The sequence below is a fragment of the Setaria viridis genome, chromosome 5 (assembly GCF_005286985.2).
Source record: "Setaria viridis chromosome 5, Setaria_viridis_v4.0, whole genome shotgun sequence".
NCBI classification, from domain to species: Eukaryota; Viridiplantae; Streptophyta; class Magnoliopsida; order Poales; family Poaceae; genus Setaria; species Setaria viridis.
In genome coordinates, this window is record NC_048267.2 from 35,371,135 (window position 1) to 35,387,566 (window position 16,432).

The 16,432-nt window shown below is 48.6% G+C and overlaps 2 protein-coding genes across 4 annotated transcripts; one reads left to right on the plus strand and one right to left on the minus strand.

Moving 5' to 3' along the window:
- The first annotated feature begins 6,583 nt into the window (after positions 1–6,583).
- On the plus strand, positions 6,584–8,731 carry LOC117856889 (BURP domain-containing protein 3). The gene is made up of 3 exons (XM_034739326.2): positions 6,584–6,744; positions 7,069–7,141; positions 7,243–8,731. The coding sequence occupies exons 1-3, from the start codon at positions 6,706–6,708 to the stop codon at positions 8,511–8,513; spliced, it is 1,383 nt and encodes a 460-aa protein (XP_034595217.1). The 5' UTR covers positions 6,584–6,705; the 3' UTR covers positions 8,514–8,731.
- Positions 8,732–9,353: 622 nt separating this feature from the next.
- On the minus strand, positions 9,354–14,485 carry LOC117856887 (NADPH-dependent diflavin oxidoreductase 1). Of its 3 annotated transcripts, XM_034739325.2 has the most exons (12): positions 14,028–14,483; positions 13,872–13,949; positions 13,695–13,799; positions 13,118–13,209; positions 12,800–12,981; positions 12,624–12,712; positions 11,466–11,540; positions 11,259–11,369; positions 10,835–10,969; positions 10,577–10,696; positions 10,204–10,420; positions 9,354–10,056 (listed from the first exon to the last, which is right to left on the minus strand). In XM_034739325.2, the coding sequence occupies exons 1-12, from the start codon at positions 14,214–14,216 to the stop codon at positions 9,527–9,529; spliced, it is 1,923 nt and encodes a 640-aa protein (XP_034595216.1). In that variant the 5' UTR covers positions 14,217–14,483; the 3' UTR covers positions 9,354–9,526. The 3 variants fall into 3 exon arrangements, with proteins under 3 accessions (XP_034595216.1, XP_034595215.1, XP_072149791.1); XM_034739324.2 differs by having other exon boundaries at positions 13,695–13,949; positions 14,028–14,485; XM_072293690.1 differs by lacking the exons at positions 13,695–13,799; positions 13,872–13,949; positions 14,028–14,483 and having other exon boundaries at positions 12,800–13,027; positions 13,118–13,194.
- Positions 14,486–16,432: the final 1,947 nt, after the last annotated feature.

Below are 16,432 nucleotides of genomic sequence, written 5' to 3' on the forward strand. Positions count from 1 at the left end.
ATAAGATTTTATACACATTTTCAAAATTTCAGCCTAGATTTACAAATCTTTGACTAAACTAGCTTCACACCGAGGCCCCTAGGAACTTATTTTTCTAACAGATGTGCCCTTCTCTTTACAAACTAGCCCTTGGATTAAGCGTTGAGGCTCCTCGAAGATTTCCCCCTCAGCACTTAAACCCGGAACAATAATGGATAATCCCCTGTACTTCTTTTTCCTTTCACACACAACACCCTCGCCCCTTCTTCCTCCTCAGGCCACCCATGTGCGCGCACGGCCGGCAGCGGTGGCGGTGCAGCCCCGCCGGCACGGAGGCGGCTTCCCTCACCTCGGAGACTAACCTCTTCATCTTCCCCATCATCTAGCTCACCTCCTCCCTCTCCTATTTCCCCGAATCCTAAACCCTAGATTACCCTCGGGTAGTGGTGGCAGCACTCCGATGACGAGCTCGCCAACGAGCGCGGCCACTAACCTAAGATGGCGAAGCGGCAAGCGCTAGGGCACCAAGAGCTCACCGGAGTTCCGTTTGTGGGGTTGGTGGGCAAGAGGAAGCTGGGAAGGTGGGTGTCGATGGTGAGGTGGAGTTTCGGTGGGTGGCGGCACTGGCGGCGGTGAGGAATTCAATCTCCGGCGCTAGGAGGCATGGTGCAGGGCAAGGAGCGGTGGGGGAGGGAGATGGGAAGGTGAGGCAGCTGTGGGCGGTGGTGATTTGAGAATGGCAAGGCAGGGGCGGTGGATTTGGTCGGCGGGTGTGAGGGGCTTACTCGATTCTTCTCTGGCTCGAGGGAGAAGAATGAGGATAGAGATGAGAGGAAGGGAGCAGGGAGGGAAGATGAGGCCGGCGGCTTGGAGGATAAGGCTGGGCAACGACGGTTGGGCGCTGATTCAAAGCGAGAGGATGGCGGCAATGGAGCGAGTACGGCGCGAGGATATCTCTGCAGTGAGGAGCTCGGGGCAAGGCAACGCTGGCACGGACGTCGGCAGCATGGGCGCGGTAGAGCAAGTGGGCGGGGAGGGTCTCATCGGTGCCTAGGGCCGTGCGACGATCGTCGCGGAAGCTGGCGCAGCGCAGCACAGCATCACTGGCTGGCCGATGGCCGCCGCGTGCCGCGCGTTTCATGCAGGGAAGGATGGGAGCAGGTGAGTTCAAAGCACTGGTTGACCCGTTCTTGACTCAAGTTTGACCTTAGTTTTGAACACTTAAACACCATCTTCTCAGATTCACAACATGCTTATGTTGAAATACATACGTTAGAGTACAACTTTCATATGGTATAAAAGTTGAGTGCTTAATAAAATTAACTTTTTATTGATCTCCAAAAATGGTTAAAAGGAGCATCTCTATACTTAGGCAATTTCAACTCTAAGCAAGTTTCAAAGGTGAATTTCCTCTTTGTTCCACTACTCCATCATGGTCATGACACAAAATGAATTTATTTAGCATCTTCAACTATCTTTGAGCATACTATATAATTTCACATTTATTCTTTTTAATATTATTTGAAAACAAAAAAAATAGCATGAACACTCCAAAATGCATCTTAAAACCACAAGTGATCAAATGATACTAAAACTTATGGAAGCCAAAATGCACATGTGAAATGCTAATGCTATGCATGTGATTAAGGTTAATTACAATTTAAACACACATATATAGTCCAGTTGAGAAGTTTGCTAGCTGGAATCAGATTGTTTGGTGCAATTACAAACTACTTGCGGGCATAAGGACTTTAGATCTTCATAATTTATAAGGCTAAATGATTTATTGAACTATAAGCTAGAGTTTGTTCGAGTGGCAACACTAATTACAACTAGTAATTGAGCAAGATACCCTAAATATCACTAACAGTAGATCTCAAAATTACAACAATAATTCATTAAAAAATACACTAAATTTCACTACCAATCCACCAAAATAGTCAACATACAGTAGAATCAATAATTTCACTTGATTGAGAAGCTCATCCACTAGATTTTCTATTGATTGGAGCTTGGATCCTCCACCATCCGCTATCATGGTAATTAAGAAGTGGGGGAAACGAGCAGATTAGGTTTAGGGGGCAGAGAGCATACCTGGTGGTGAGAGTGACGTATGGTAGAGGCGAGGGTTCTGCACCTAGATGCGGAGAATGAGCCATTCAGCGGTGGCGTTGCTCGAATGCCTCGATGATCGGAGCAGATAAATCTGGCAACAACCTACCGAAGAAATCGACGGCAAACAAAATCCTATTGCCGCCTCCTTGACGACTCGAGCGGAGCGAGCTGGCAACAACCTCCCAGAGAGATCGCCGGCAGAGAACCTCCGCGGTCATCGACCCGAGCAGAGCATGTTGGCGGCAGCGAACCGCGTGGTTGCCTTCTTGACACCCCGAGCGAAGGAAGGTGAGCTTAAGATTGGAATGGAACGGGGAAATCAAATGAACGAAAAAGAAAAGGCCTATCCGCCCGAGCCTGGAAGGTTGGACGGCGGACGGAACCTGCACTAATTTCAAACATCGGAAAGTAACTAGGAAATAATCTTCCGGAAGATGGATAGGATTTCTGCTGGTGGGCCTCCTTGCAAAGCAGACTGCGACCATAATGGGCCAAGCTTATAGGTAGTCCTGGCCCATCATCCATGGCTCCAATTGTGTCTAGTGTGATTTTTGGTCCGGGCCTGGGAAGACAATTTAGACCGAGAACAATTTGGGGTTTTCTCTGCCTGGCCCGTGTGAGGAATAGTTAGCAAACCAACAGCGTGAATTGTCATCCTTTTCTTGACCACACGAAGCGTATTGAATAGGGGGGAATACAGCAAAACAGAAGTTTCAGGCCCATTATGATCGCGAAAATCCGGAGTTCCTGAATCCCTGATCTTTGAGGTTAACAAGCTAGATTTGTTGCGGCACCTAAAGCTCCAGCTAAAAGTGTACGCTGTCAGTAAGCGCCATTTCCCTCTTGTTTTCATTTTTCTCTACAGCTCCGATCCGAGACCGTACGCACGATTTCAAGCCTGCAAAACTCTTGGCTGTTGGCTCCATGCCGGGATGGATATCTTTGAACTGGCATGATGTTGCTGAATACTGTCGAGTGGCCCATCTTTTGTAGTTGCTTCAGGGGTTGAGCTTGCTCCCCCATTCCTGCTGAAAGAAAGCTTCATGCAACAACCGCCCATAAAGGTGCGCAGGAGGCCGATCTCTTCGCATTAAGAAGCAGCAGGCCTGCCATTAGGTGCCCCGGCCACAAAAGTATGGGTACCACGGCGGAACTGTCCATATCGGCAATGTGATGCTGCTGCTGCTGCTCTCGCTTGAGATTAGCCACCAAACTGGCTCGAAAAGGGGCTTTCCGCGCCTGTGTTAAGGCCTTAAGGGCAACAATGCCGTACGTAACGTCGCCGTACCACTACCATCCAACGGCCAACCGCCGGTTGGAAATCCTTTACCATTAAGGAGGGCAGTGTCGACGTGTCGTGCTGGCTTTCCGCCACTTAACTGACTGATGGCATGGCGATACCATACCCTCGTTCTAGCCGTGCGTGTTGATCCGCCTGTCATGTCAGATCAGGACCTGCACGTCAGTAAGAGCCTCTTGGCAATTTTGCTGGGATGCAAGCTTGGGCAAATGTATAAGCTGGGAGGGTGCGTGTCTCTGGCTCTCTGCTGTCAATTTCAAGTCATGAAACGGTGGGTGAATGCATTTAACTGCATTCATGGGTGTGATTGAAAATGCACGGAGCAAGGGGGCATGCGTTGTTCCACCCTTACTGGTGTTGCCTCTTGAGTCCCTGACCCTGTCATGTGGAGTATAATGGGATTCTTACGGATCCCTGTCGTGGATGTCGTGCGTTCAGGTGTCAGCTGGGCGCTGGCCGCAGCTCCACATCTGTCGGTCTGGTTATGTTGCATTCTCAAACGAAAGGAGCAATGGGAGCCGGAGCTTCTGGAAAGACTACGAATTACTCTAGTACTACCACCACTGCTATGTTGTGCACATGAATGGCGCTAACAACTTGCAAGTAATGGAGATTATGCAATCCCCTTTTCTGCTAGGGGAAATAGTCCAAATCAGCCGTCCAGCATCGCTTGCCTGGAAGGCTGGAAGGTAACAATCTTTTTGCATTGTTTCTGTATGCAGATCGGCCTCGTCTACCATTTTCAATGGACCTTTTTCCCCCTTTAGTGGAGTAAATTATCAGAGTCTCTGTATAAAGAGATGCACCTAGCCGCTTCCGGTGGAGCATATACCGTGTCCGTGTATTCCCTCCAATCGTACGTGTGCACAGTACTAACATGCAATGCCTTTGGAATCTTCAGTTGCTCAGTTTCAGTTCCACTCACAGCAAGGGAAGGCACCAGGGTCCAGGGGTTCGTCATCCAGCACGACAGGTAGTAGTAAACTCTGTCGCCGCTGTACCTTTCGGGAGGTCCGCTGTTGTTACGGTTGGCGGTTGTGCGACACAAATGGCTGCCGCCGAGAACCACACAGACAACGCCACCTCGATAGAAAGGATGGCCTCAGGCCTAGGCAGAAGAGAAGGAACCAAGCCACGCATGGGAAACTAGAAGAGAGTAGGAATGGAGATGGCTTCGATCCCTCCCTCCCTCTTTCAGGATTGGTTGCACACGGAGAAGTGAGATACGGCACCGAAGATGGGGATGCGAGAATGGCAAAGGAATTGACCCGAATTGATTGCAGTGTAGCTAGCATTCTGTTTTCGTACAGTTGCAAAGGCCCCGATTCAAATATTTGTAATCGTATAGGCCTGATTCGATAGCGATTCTTTTCTATCTTCTTTGAGTAGAAGAAGTAGAAATGCAGTGGGACATTTTTGGAACAGTACCCGTGAGAGCAGCACTCGACCTGTACCCGACTGCACGGATGCTGAAAGCACCGACAAAGCCAAGTACGATTCACACGAGCCTACACCGATACTGATGATTGAAACCGAGGAAAAAGATACCAACAAGAATACTTTGGTCATGGCATTCCCATGTATACCAGCTCCCTTGTTTCGTGACCATGAACTGAATGAATGAATGAACCGTGGTCCGGCGGCGGAAAGGTGGCGGATCGGATGCGGTGCACGTACGCTTGGAAGTTGGAAGTGAGTTCGTGCTCGTCCCCAGCCAACTCCCAACCAGAAGGGAGACGAACTGGCCCTGGCTCCCCAAGTTTCCACGCTCCATTACTTGTCCGCCGGCCTTCAGATCGTCCTGTTGTTACTTTGTTCCGCTCAAAGTCGCAACCGCGACCGATGTATCGCATCATCAGATCAGAGCACCCGTGCAGCTTACATGCCGCCCAGCACGGCGGCCGTCTCGCAGTAGTAAGTGCTTCGAACCATACGCTGATACCCTTGCAACCACCAGACAGAGACCGGAGTTATGGTCCTGGATCTGGTTCAGGGCAGTCCCAATGGGACATTGATGATAGTTTCTATCCCTCTTAATTGTCATGTCAACTAAGCAATTTGCTGATGTGGCAGTAGATTTATTATGGAGAGAGAGAAACCATTTCTTAGAGAGGAAACCAAGTCCTCACGCGCACCAATGAGCCAAGAAACCAGCGATTCTGCATTGGGGAGATCCAAGTAGTTTCTTCTTAATTACTGCAGGATCCTTTGCGCTTGCACCGCTGCTACCCATCACTCGAGCTCCTTTATATGATGCACAGAGGATCTGGTACTAGAAGGAAGAATGATTGGTTGGATTTTTATTTAGACTCTAGATAAAAAAGTTGCATTGTGAAGGATGATTTCTTGATACAATATCCTAGACTATGGAAACTAGGTTGGTCTTGCCCTCATGGATGGCTGCATTGTTCGTATACTACGCCATCGAAATAATGCGTTATCTCTCTCTACATGCTATCCTACCACACACTCTCTCTCGACGTAGCATACGTTCAATTCTTCGTATCTCTCGGGCCTCGGCTCAGGATGAACACGAAAGCAAAAGAGAGGCGTGGCCTTCGCTGTTGGCACAGAACTATCTTCTTTTCTGTCACGACGAATCCGGTTTCAGTTACTACGCTATTACTATTGTTCTTCACTTCTTCTTCAGGCCAGTTTGGCACAGGTCCATCTACCTTCGGCTCCTTCTAACGCATCACCGTTCATCTACGGTTCACCCGAGTCATTTTTTTCTCTTCTCTTCCTCCCTCTCACAGCGGCCGCTGGAGGAGCCACAAGCACGAGCCGGAGCCCCCAAGGAGCTTGGCCAAACTCGTCCTTTTAAGCGTAATTACCTCGGTCGGTCGACTGTGCCACGGGCCACGCCGACGGGCATTCAATGGCGCGAGGCACGCAGCCAGGCGGGGGGCGGTTGAGGGGCCGCCGCGATACAGTTCCCATGGGCCATGGCCACCCGCTCCCGTCGTGTTCTAGGCCTGCGTTCTCCGCGGTCGCCGTGCCTGAGCACGCGTCTCTCTGCCACACCACCACTGTGATGCGTGCTCCACTGATCTGAGACTTTGAGTGCTGAGCTGAGCAGGACCTGGTGGTTCAGTGGTAGCGCTCCATTACTGCGGCTGGCCGTGCCTCCGGCAGCAGCAAGTTATTGGTTCCTTTCGTGCCAATTAATTCCCCCAACGCCCGATCTACCTCCTGGTTCGGGTTATAAATATTGGGGATTGCCACCTGCAAGACCATCGTCTGCTCTGCATCGCTCTCCTTTACTCTGGGATCGGACCATCGGCTTCCTCATTGGTCAGTCTTCATCGTCCATGGACAGGCTCCTCGCCGGCCTGCTTGGCTTCCTATTGGTCAGTTCCTCACTACCACGCAGCTCGTCCTCTGTGCATCTTCTCCCATCATTTCATTCACCCTTGCTAGGGAAGTCTTGATCCCTACAGTATTCATTTAGAAGAAAAAAAAACATATACTGCTGCGTGGGATTTTGCAGAATATTCACAAGAGGTTCAGTTTACATCAACTACTATGTTTGTTCAAACTTCAAACCATGAAAGGAATTTGTATGCTTGCATTCGAGCCATCCAGAAGACGATGTTTACATTCTTTTGATCCTAGTAGTAATCATACACGGTGAAGATCTCTGATGCCTAGAGGCCCTTGTGACTTGCATGCAGATTGCGTCAGTAGGAAGCCATGCAGCTCGTGCTCCGGATCAGTACTGGAAGACTGCGCTTCCGAACACTCCAGGTATAGTACTAAACAGCTGCGTACCCTCGGTACACGTACATACATATATAGGCTTGTCGACCTGACATACGTAATGCTTCTCTTCCCCTGCTTGTGCACAGCCGGCGGCACGACCGTGAACGTCGGCGGGGGCGGTGTCCATGTCGACGCTGGGCATGGCAAGCCCGGGGGCACGACCGTCGACGTAGGCAAGGGCGGCGTCGGCGTCAACGTTAATCCTGGCAGCGGCAAGCCCGGTGGCACCACGGTCGGCGTTGGGAAGGGCGGTGTTGGCGTTAACGTCAACCCTGGCTACGGCAAACCCGGCGGGACCACGGTTGGCGTCGGGAAGGGTGGCGTCGGCGTTAATGTCAATCCCGGCAAGCCCAGTGGCACCACGGTCGGCGTTGGCAAGGGCGGAGTAGGCGTCAACGTCAATCCTGGCTACGGCAAGCCCGGTGGCACCACCGTCGGCGTCGGCAAGGGCGGAGTGGGCGTCAACGTCAGTCCTGGCAAGCCGGGTGGCACCACCGTTGGTGTTGGCAAAGGCGGCGTCGGTGTCGGCGTGAACCCCGGCTACGGCAAGCCGGGCGGCACCACGGTCGGCGTCGGGAAGGGCGGGGTTGGCGTCAACGTGAAGCCCCGCGGGAAGCCCGTCCACGTCAACGTCTCTCCTTTCCGGTACAACTACGCCGCAACGGAGACGCAGCTGCACGACGACCCCAGCGTCGCGCTCTTCTTCCAGGAGAAGGACCTCCACGCCGGCAAGAAGGTGACCGTCCAGTTCACCGGCACCGCGGGCGCCGGCACGAAGTTCCTCCCACGAAGCGAGGCCGAGGCCATCCCGTTCTCCTCCGAGAAGGTGCCCGAGATCCTGAGCCGCTTCTCGGTGAACCCGGACTCCGTCGAGGCGGCGGAGATGGCGCAGACGCTGCGCGACTGCGAGGCGCCCGCGGCCAGGGGCGAGAAGAAGGCCTGCGCCACGTCGCACGAGTCCATGGTCGACTTCGCCACGTCCAGCCTCGGGACCAGCCACGTGAGGGCCGTCTCGACCGTCGTGGCGAAGCCGGGGTCGCCGAAGCAGGAGTACACCGTGGCCGGCGTGAAGCGCGCCGCCGGCACCGGCGACGACGGCCGGCTCGTCGCCTGCCACGCGGAGCCCTACGCGTACGCCGTGTTCATGTGCCACCTGACGCGGCAGACGCGGGCGTACTCGGTGTCGATGGTCGGCAGGGACGGCACGGCCGTGGACGCCGTCGCGGTGTGCCACGCCGACACCTCCGGGTGGAACCCCAAGCACGTCGCGTTCCAGGTGCTCGACGTGAAGCCCGGCACCGTTCCGGTCTGTCACTTCCTGCCGCAGGACCACGTCGTCTGGACCCGCAGCGGCTGACCGCTGGATGGCCGCCGTTTGCTCCGGCCGCCAACGTTCGTGCTGCCTGATGGTTTCATTTACGTTTAGTACCTCTAGGCATACTGTCATATGGTATCATGAGTTTGCTTATGTTTTCAGTACTTGATACTTGTATGGATGGTGTTGCCAGCCAGTATCGATCACCTGCTAGATTCTGTTGTATAGTTCTAAATAAACAGACGTCTCTTTAGCGTTGCTGTTCTCAGCCTAAACAAACTTCTCTAGCAGACTAAACCTTCAATCTTAAAACTGAGCGGCCGATTAGGCATGAGCTACTCAGCCCATTCATGGCACAGAATGAAAGAAACTACAAGAGAATTGAAAAGTACAATGGAAGGAGGAGCCCAAAAGAAAACATAGTATAGAAATTGAAAAGAAACTACAATGGAAGGAGCAGAACAAGAGCAAAAAAGTACCGACCTGACTCCTTAGATAGATAGAGCTGAACGCGCGAATAATTGTGCACAAACTCTTTGATATGGGAGCCTGAGGTAATGCATGTCCTACACATCAATAACAAACAAGCATGAAGCAGACGGTTCAAAAGAGACCAGGATTGCGTCATGATGATTAAGTTGTTGAAACGAATCAATAAATAATCTATATGCTACGACTACTAGTGGAAGTTCAGATTGGTCATTAAATAGCAAAAAAAAAATGTTTCAGTATCTCAGAAAGGATGCTCCACAAGCTGAGTGCGCACAAAAATGGAATACCACGAATGCTGATGTCATTATACTGCTCGCACCAAATTTCAAATGAAATGGCCTTCCTGATAGGAGTAAGAGGGAAGTTGTTAGGTCATCCTCAGATCATCTCTTCTGTAATAATTTGTTTGTATTTATGTGCAGTTGTGCACATGTATGTTTTTACATTTTCGACACCGATGATTTACACTCTCCTAATTTCAAACTCTCCTACTTTCATACCCAACAAATATTTGTGGAATTCTGATAGTATGTATTTTCTTGCCTGATTCAGAAGCATCACAACTATGACCATGTCTCAATGTTAAATCTACCAACCCTTTCTAGGTCCCTGAGCCATTTTGAGGCCTCCTCTTTTATGACCCCATGTTCTTTACAGATAATGTCCTCTAGTGCAGCTGTAACATCAGCAGGCATTTTTGTTGAAGAGCCGGCAATGTATACTGCAGCACCGGTGAGTAATAAGTTCCAGACTCTTGCACTTTGTTCCTTTATCTTATGTTGTACATAGACCTTTTGAGGCTGATCCCTGGAAAAAGCAACAAACAAACCACCACCTTTTTTCGAGGAAAGCACCCCCTCGTCCTGGGCATGAGTTAACCAGAAATCCTTGTATAGAAAATCATTATCTTGATTCCTACAACCAAAGAAGAATAGAACTGGGGCTGTTGGTTCTGCTGCAGTCTGCGCAGCCCTTTCCTCTACAAATGCACGGAATGGTGCGCATCCTGTTCCTGGTCCAATAAGCACAAGAGGAACCGATGGATGTGGAGGAGGCAGGGATCCTTGGTGTATCCAACACGGGATAAGATTGTCTGCAAATAATTGCAATGTGTGATAAGAGTTAATAGTTGTGTTTTGGTAGGTACAGTAGGAGCAAGAGCTGTCATGTCCAGGTAAATAACAGAACAAAGAAAAACAGAGCCAGGATATTAACTGCAAATAATTGACGCAGAGCGTACCTTTACTTGGATCAAGCCCAGCCAGCCAATTAGAGCAGAGCCCGCGCCGTGTTCTCCCGAATGGAGTAAGCCATGATACAATGCTAACAGTCAAGTGTATTTCATTCGGATGTGCCAATGGGGATGATGAGATGGAAAAAGCTCTTTTCTTCAATGGAGGTGTTAGTTGCACCAACCATTCAAAAGGCATTTGCACCGAAGGAAAATCGTTCAACACCTAAAAAACACCACAATACCACATCCACATGTCACTTCTGAACCATGAAAATCAACTGAAGGACAAAAAGGCATATTATTGCCAAAATAATTCTGGGCACTAAGGCATGTATTGCATGAAAGTTCCTAAAAAAATCTTAAGTGCAAACATGCTCACTTCTAGAACAGTCCTACTCTCCTTCTGATTGTACTGGTAAAGGTCATCTCTTCCCTCAGGTGAAGCAAATTCCTGAAGCCTCTTTTTTTCATGTTCAGCTGTTGCGAAAAAGCTCATGACCTATCATAGAACATTGGGCTCATGTGAGCTATGGCAGTTTGGCATGACATATCAGAAGAACATTGGAGTAAATATGAGACAATAAAAAGTTGAAAAGAGGTTCGTGAAAAAAAACATTCAAAATATTGGCTCTCTTGCCTCAAAGAAATACCGCCGAGGGGAAGCTGATGCAATATCCATTGTCAAAGCAACAAATGTCTTCAATTTGATGCGATCCATCAGGCTACTCACAACTGAACCCTTGGAAATTTTATCCCCACTTTTTGCTTGAATCTGGACAAACAAGAGGACATGCTTCCTCATTAGTCAACTAGATAATTGCAAACACGTGAGAAGATTTTTTTTTAAAAAAAGGAACAACTGATAAACTCATAATTTCAAGAAATAAAGGTCTAATTGTCTAAACCAGCTGCTAAGTTGCTTGTAAAACAAAACTGTAAAGCCAGTTACTGCTCCTAATGGGTACAGGACAAGTATTGGAAAAATAACAAAAAATTTCGGCAGCAGGAGAGGAAAAACACAAAGTTGCAAGAGGATAACTCTACAAAAGAGATTCGCATACCGTTATGTAACAATCTGGATCCAAATTACAGCGTTCAATGAAGGCATCAACAGCTGATGGATTTTGACTTGGTAGGATTTCTAGCGCATCGCCAGTTTTATAACTGATGGCCTAACATGAGAGAATGCAATTATCTTCTCATTCATGAAGTATCATGTGTCATATGAATTTCTGAGACAATTACATATTGTAGTATAAATGACATACAGAAGATGGATCTTCCAATTCAAAGTGGCGAACATCTCTGTCAGAACCCTCCTTAGTCAGACGTTGATTTGTTACCTGAAAGGGTGATAGATATCAACAGCAACAGAAACAATATACAGATTCGAGCTAAATCATAATACATTGGCCATAACAGATGGACTATCAACACAATGACAATCACCTTTGTTGTCTGCCAAACTAGTCTTTAAAAGCTTATTTAAGTTGGACTTTATTTATGCATGGTAACCATTTGTTGCAATGCCAATCAAGCCTACCGAGCATAAAATTTATCAACTTATGACGTGGCACTCGAATTGAGCTCAGTATAGCAAAGATAGTGGGCAGCTTCTCACAGTAAATTTGAAGTGTCCATGGAACAGGTAGTGAGTGGTAGCTTCTCAACTTGTACTATAATAGAAGTTACCTTGCAAGTAGGGTTGACTACAATGAGTACTTGGCCAAATGGCCACAGAAAAGAATAACAGCTAGAGAAGCTAACTCCAGCATACCATGTGTTACCAGAATCTATGATCCATGGGCTTAATTAACATAGGCTACGATGAGTACTTTGCCATGTGTCACACTTAATACTTTGATCGCTACTTCAAGGTTTGCACCTAGACAACTAGTTTGAATCAGGGTAGGAGCTTAGGTGTGCCGTTTGTCGTATCCCCCCCTGTTCTATTTCTGTACCTGTACTCTGGTATTTCCATTTTACGTAATGGAAGCGGGGGATGGCCTCGATTCAGAAAATAACAATAAGAACATATTATTTAGTTTCTGAGTCTCAGAGGCCACTATGAACGAACTATTAAATTATGCTCAGTTCAGATCCTAGAAACAATTGCATAGCCAATTAATGATGGGTATGCAGTGATTTTGGCGGCGTGTGCCTTTGCTCCACAATGAATTGAGTACTCTAGATTGATTTTTTATATAGCAAATAACTGAGGTACCTCTTTATGATAACTGATCACTAACGATCCCACAGGAACAAAAAGTAAATAATATCCATAAGTAGAAATAGTCAGTAATCTGTAATTATAATGCTTTCAAAGCAAAATAAAACTAGTGAAACCTAGATATTGGAATAAGAATAAAAATAACAATGGTTCAAGTTCAAGCTGTGTCTAAAGTGTAAGAACATGTAGTGCATACCATTTGAAGCATGTAAGGTGGCCCTCCATCATCATGGAACTGTAGCGCAGGGGACATTGACCTTGCGCTATTTATTATCTTATTGGGTTCTGCGGAATAGATATTAACTAAAATCGTGAACAAATACTGCAAAATAGAGTTTACCAGTAAATACTAGCCAGCTCATACACTCATACCTGAAAGTATAGAATCTTGTGGAACCTCATTGGAAGAGTAATAAATGACATGAACTTTTGGATCCCCCAAAGTACTCAAATTAGGATCATTGATATCAGATACTCTAGGTAAGAGTGCCGGATTAGTTTCATTCAGAGACTTCCACATAGACAGCAACCAAGGATCTAAAGCCCCTTCATATCTGATGTTACAACAATGAAGAAAATCCTTAAAGTTGAGAAATGCTTCTGATCAAAAAGAAAATGATAGTGTATAAATTTTAGAACCACACTGTCACAATTATTTAGTACAAAACAAACAAGATATTAAAATCATACCCTGAAGAGTGCTGGTCGTCTCCCAAGCCTATCTCTACAACTTGTTCTGCACCAAGATGTGAAAGCCTTCTATCAAGCTTCTTTGCAGCAAACTGCAGTAGTAAACACACTAATGAAGGACAAACAGAAACAAAAAGACTGTACATTATGACCTTACAGCCTCAATTTGATAGAAATAAGACATCAATACGGTTGAGAATGCATGTTTACAGTATACAAAGGAATTAAAATGTGATGTTGGGGGCTTGCAAATGTTTTCAAACTGCTATATTGGTTATATTAAAACTTTGCAAGCATTCACCAAAATAGCACTAAGATTAAAAAGAATCTATTACCCCCGATCCACCACACGCACGCACATTCATTGCAGCTATCCAAAGCAAGATGAACAGAACATCTAAACAGTATATGATGTTATAAACATATACTTTTTTCTAAAGATGCACACAGTCAAATGTTCTTCCGGCAATAAATCGCCATATTGTAGGTGAATTACTGCAATCGATTTCGACATATCCCCACATATTATTGATTAATTGTATGCTAGCAAGGTCAATTACTCAGACAGAAGCCTCACATTGTACTTCTGATAGCCTGAATCCCCGAGTCCAAACACTGCATGACGGACCCCCTCGAGCCATTGCGCGCCCAGATCCTTCCGAAGCAGGTACCTCCAAAACCCCTGCCGCGAAATCCAACCCAATAAGCAATCAAGACAACTGGAAATAATCAAGTGGATGAAGAATCTCCAGACCTTCATGGAATCCGGGGGGTTGCCCTGCCCCGTGGTAGACACGACGAAGACCACGAACCGCTCGCTCGGCAAGCGACTCTTCACGAAAAAGCAGAGGCGTCATATACTCGCATGTAAGGGTCGTGTGGCTGGGGACTAAAGGTTTTTGGAGCTTACGGGATCGAAGCTGTCCATAGAGAGCACATCGACGGCCGGGCAGCCACCGCGCTCCGCCTCGCGGCCGACGCGCTCGGCGGCGTCCATGGCGTTCCCGGTTTGCGAGGCGTAGAGCACGAGGAGGCGGCCGCTTGCGGACGCCGCCGACTCAGCCTCCGCGGCCGAGGGCACCATGGAGTCAGAACTCATCAGAGAATCCGCAGCCTGCAAGTAACCTAGCGGCGGCCAACAAGCGCAGCCAAGAGGCAGCCCCAATCGCCCTGCCCTGTGGTGGTCACGCTCACGCGATCTCCTGCCACCGCTGCAGCCTTGCGCCCGCCTGACCGTGACACCGAGAAGGCGATGCGTGAGCTTGGATCGATGTGCTCGGTGCTCCCCACACGCACGAGCCTCCCTGCGTCGGCGGCAGGCGGCGGCGGCGCCGGTTGCCAGCGAGAGAGTCAGAGGAGAGTTGCTGTTGTTGACTTTACTTGCCCATGCCCAGCCCATAATGGGTACCAAGCTGACCTTGGGCTTGAAGTCGGACCATGAAGGCCCACAGGCAGACTGCTACGAACGTGGGCCGCCAACAAAGCCCAAAAAACTAAACCCGAAGTCGTCGCTTCCCAAAGTACCCCTGAAAAACTCCGCAGACCGAGCGGCCCATAGGCCCGGATTGGCGTCACCCGCGCCGGCCAGTCCATTTTTGGCTATCCAACCATCGTCTCAAGTTTGATTTTGATCATCAAACTATAAAACCAAGAATCTTAAAATCGTTTATATTTGGCCATCGAGCAGTTTGGTGGGTGGTTTTGCTAACATGAACGTCACGTGATGGTAGAACCCACTTGTCATCTCTCCTCTCTCTCTTCTCTCGTATCCCTCTCCTCTCTCTCCTCTCATCTCCCTCTCCTCTCTCCTTTCTCCTCCGTCTACAGCCGCCGGCTCCGGCGCCGGCCTCGTCCACCCATGGTCGCTGCCCTATGGCCCCTCCTACCTCCTCCCTTCCCGGCACCTCCCTTACGCTAGCCGTTGCCGGAGCCCCCCGCACGAAGACAAAGTCGTCACCGTCGATGAGTTTCACCAAGCCAATTCGCCCACCTCGGTCAACGCCAGCAAGAACACACACCACTACGAGGACACTGTCGGGGATAGATCCCTAGTACCTGCAAGAAAGGAAGAAGGCGAAATTCTACTAAAATTCTCCTGTAATTCTACTAGAACTCATACCATGTAATCCTACTAGGACCCCTCCTTATAACCGATTAGTAATCTCGTCCCCTCAAGTATATAAAGGAGGGTAGGGGTCTATAGATTGGTAGGTAAAGACCTCATAGAACCATCTCAGGTGAAGACCTCGTAGAACCACAACAGAGGACCAAATCCTCAACACCAAATAACACCCAAGCGCAGGGCGCGATATACAACACCCAAAACAGGACGTAGGGTATTACGCTACTCTGGCGGCCCAAACCTGTATAAATCTGTGTCTTGTGTCCTCACTTTTACCTTCAGTTCTAGGTTCGACGATCCCCCACCAACCAATCTACTACCTCAGAATACCCCTCGGTAGGTTGTCGGGTATAAAACATCGATATCTGGCGCGCTAAGTAGGGGGATCGTCGAGATCATCGGGCGAGCTTGAAAGACCTATCATCAAGATCAATTTACCACTGGCGAACTAAATGGCAGAAGTCATCATCAAGCCAATCGTCGCGTTTGAAGCAGGCACGACGTTCATCTTTGGCTCTTGAGTTTGCGTTGTAGATGGTGCTGGAAATTTCCGCCGCCACATTGCGCCGACCCCGGAGAAAAAACAACAAACCATGAAGCTCCAGTGCCAAACTCTGGAGGATCTCGTCATGAATTTCGGCGAATTTTCAATTTCTAAGCTAGTCAGAGGCTGGGGGGACGAGTCCGAGTACAACTCGATTTCTTCCGCTGGTGTATAAGATATCGTGCGAGTCGGATTACTGCTAGAGTTGATTCCCGTTCAGACTCCGCAACGCTACCATTGTTTATCAGGCGGCCCTATCTAGATCACAATCTGATATGGATGCGATCGAGAACCTCAACTACTACTCAGATCCGGACAAGAAGACCCCTTTATTATGTTCACAGCAAGGCCTCGTAATCACATCAACTTCTCAAAGCAGATTCGTCTACTGGCCTAACATGAAACCACCCGCTCTCACCAAGGATGACAATTCGTGACTCATCGCCTACCTCGACACTCTCCCGTATCAGGAAGGAGCTCCTCTATCGCCCATCTACGAGGAAGGAGGCACCATGGAGGTCATCACTTCAAACTCGGGAAGCTACTCTCTAGAGTGAGAACTATTCGCCGTCATTACTGGACAAGTGGACGAAAAAGAAGAGCGACAGGATAGGAACCCACGATATGAGCGTCACCCCGATGATGTCTC

Excerpts from the sequence above, each read along its gene's own strand:
- LOC117856889 (XM_034739326.2), top strand. The coding sequence starts at position 6,706 with ATGGACAGGCTCCTCGCCGGCCTGCTTGGCTTCCTATTG. Across the intron at positions 6,745-7,068 it reads GCCTGCTTGGCTTCCTATTG|ATTGCGTCAGTAGGAAGCCA; the intron begins GTCAGTTCCTCA and ends ACTTGCATGCAG. Across the intron at positions 7,142-7,242 it reads TGCGCTTCCGAACACTCCAG|CCGGCGGCACGACCGTGAAC; the intron begins GTATAGTACTAA and ends GCTTGTGCACAG.
- LOC117856887 (XM_034739324.2), bottom strand. The coding sequence starts at position 14,216 with ATGAGTTCTGACTCCATGGTGCCCTCGGCCGCGGAGGCTGAGTCGGCG. Across the intron at positions 12,713-12,799 it reads ACAAGATTCTATACTTTCAG|AACCCAATAAGATAATAAAT; the intron begins GTATGAGTGTAT and ends TCTATTCCGCAG. Across the intron at positions 11,370-11,465 it reads AATTGGAAGATCCATCTTCT|GCCATCAGTTATAAAACTGG; the intron begins GTATGTCATTTA and ends CTCTCATGTTAG.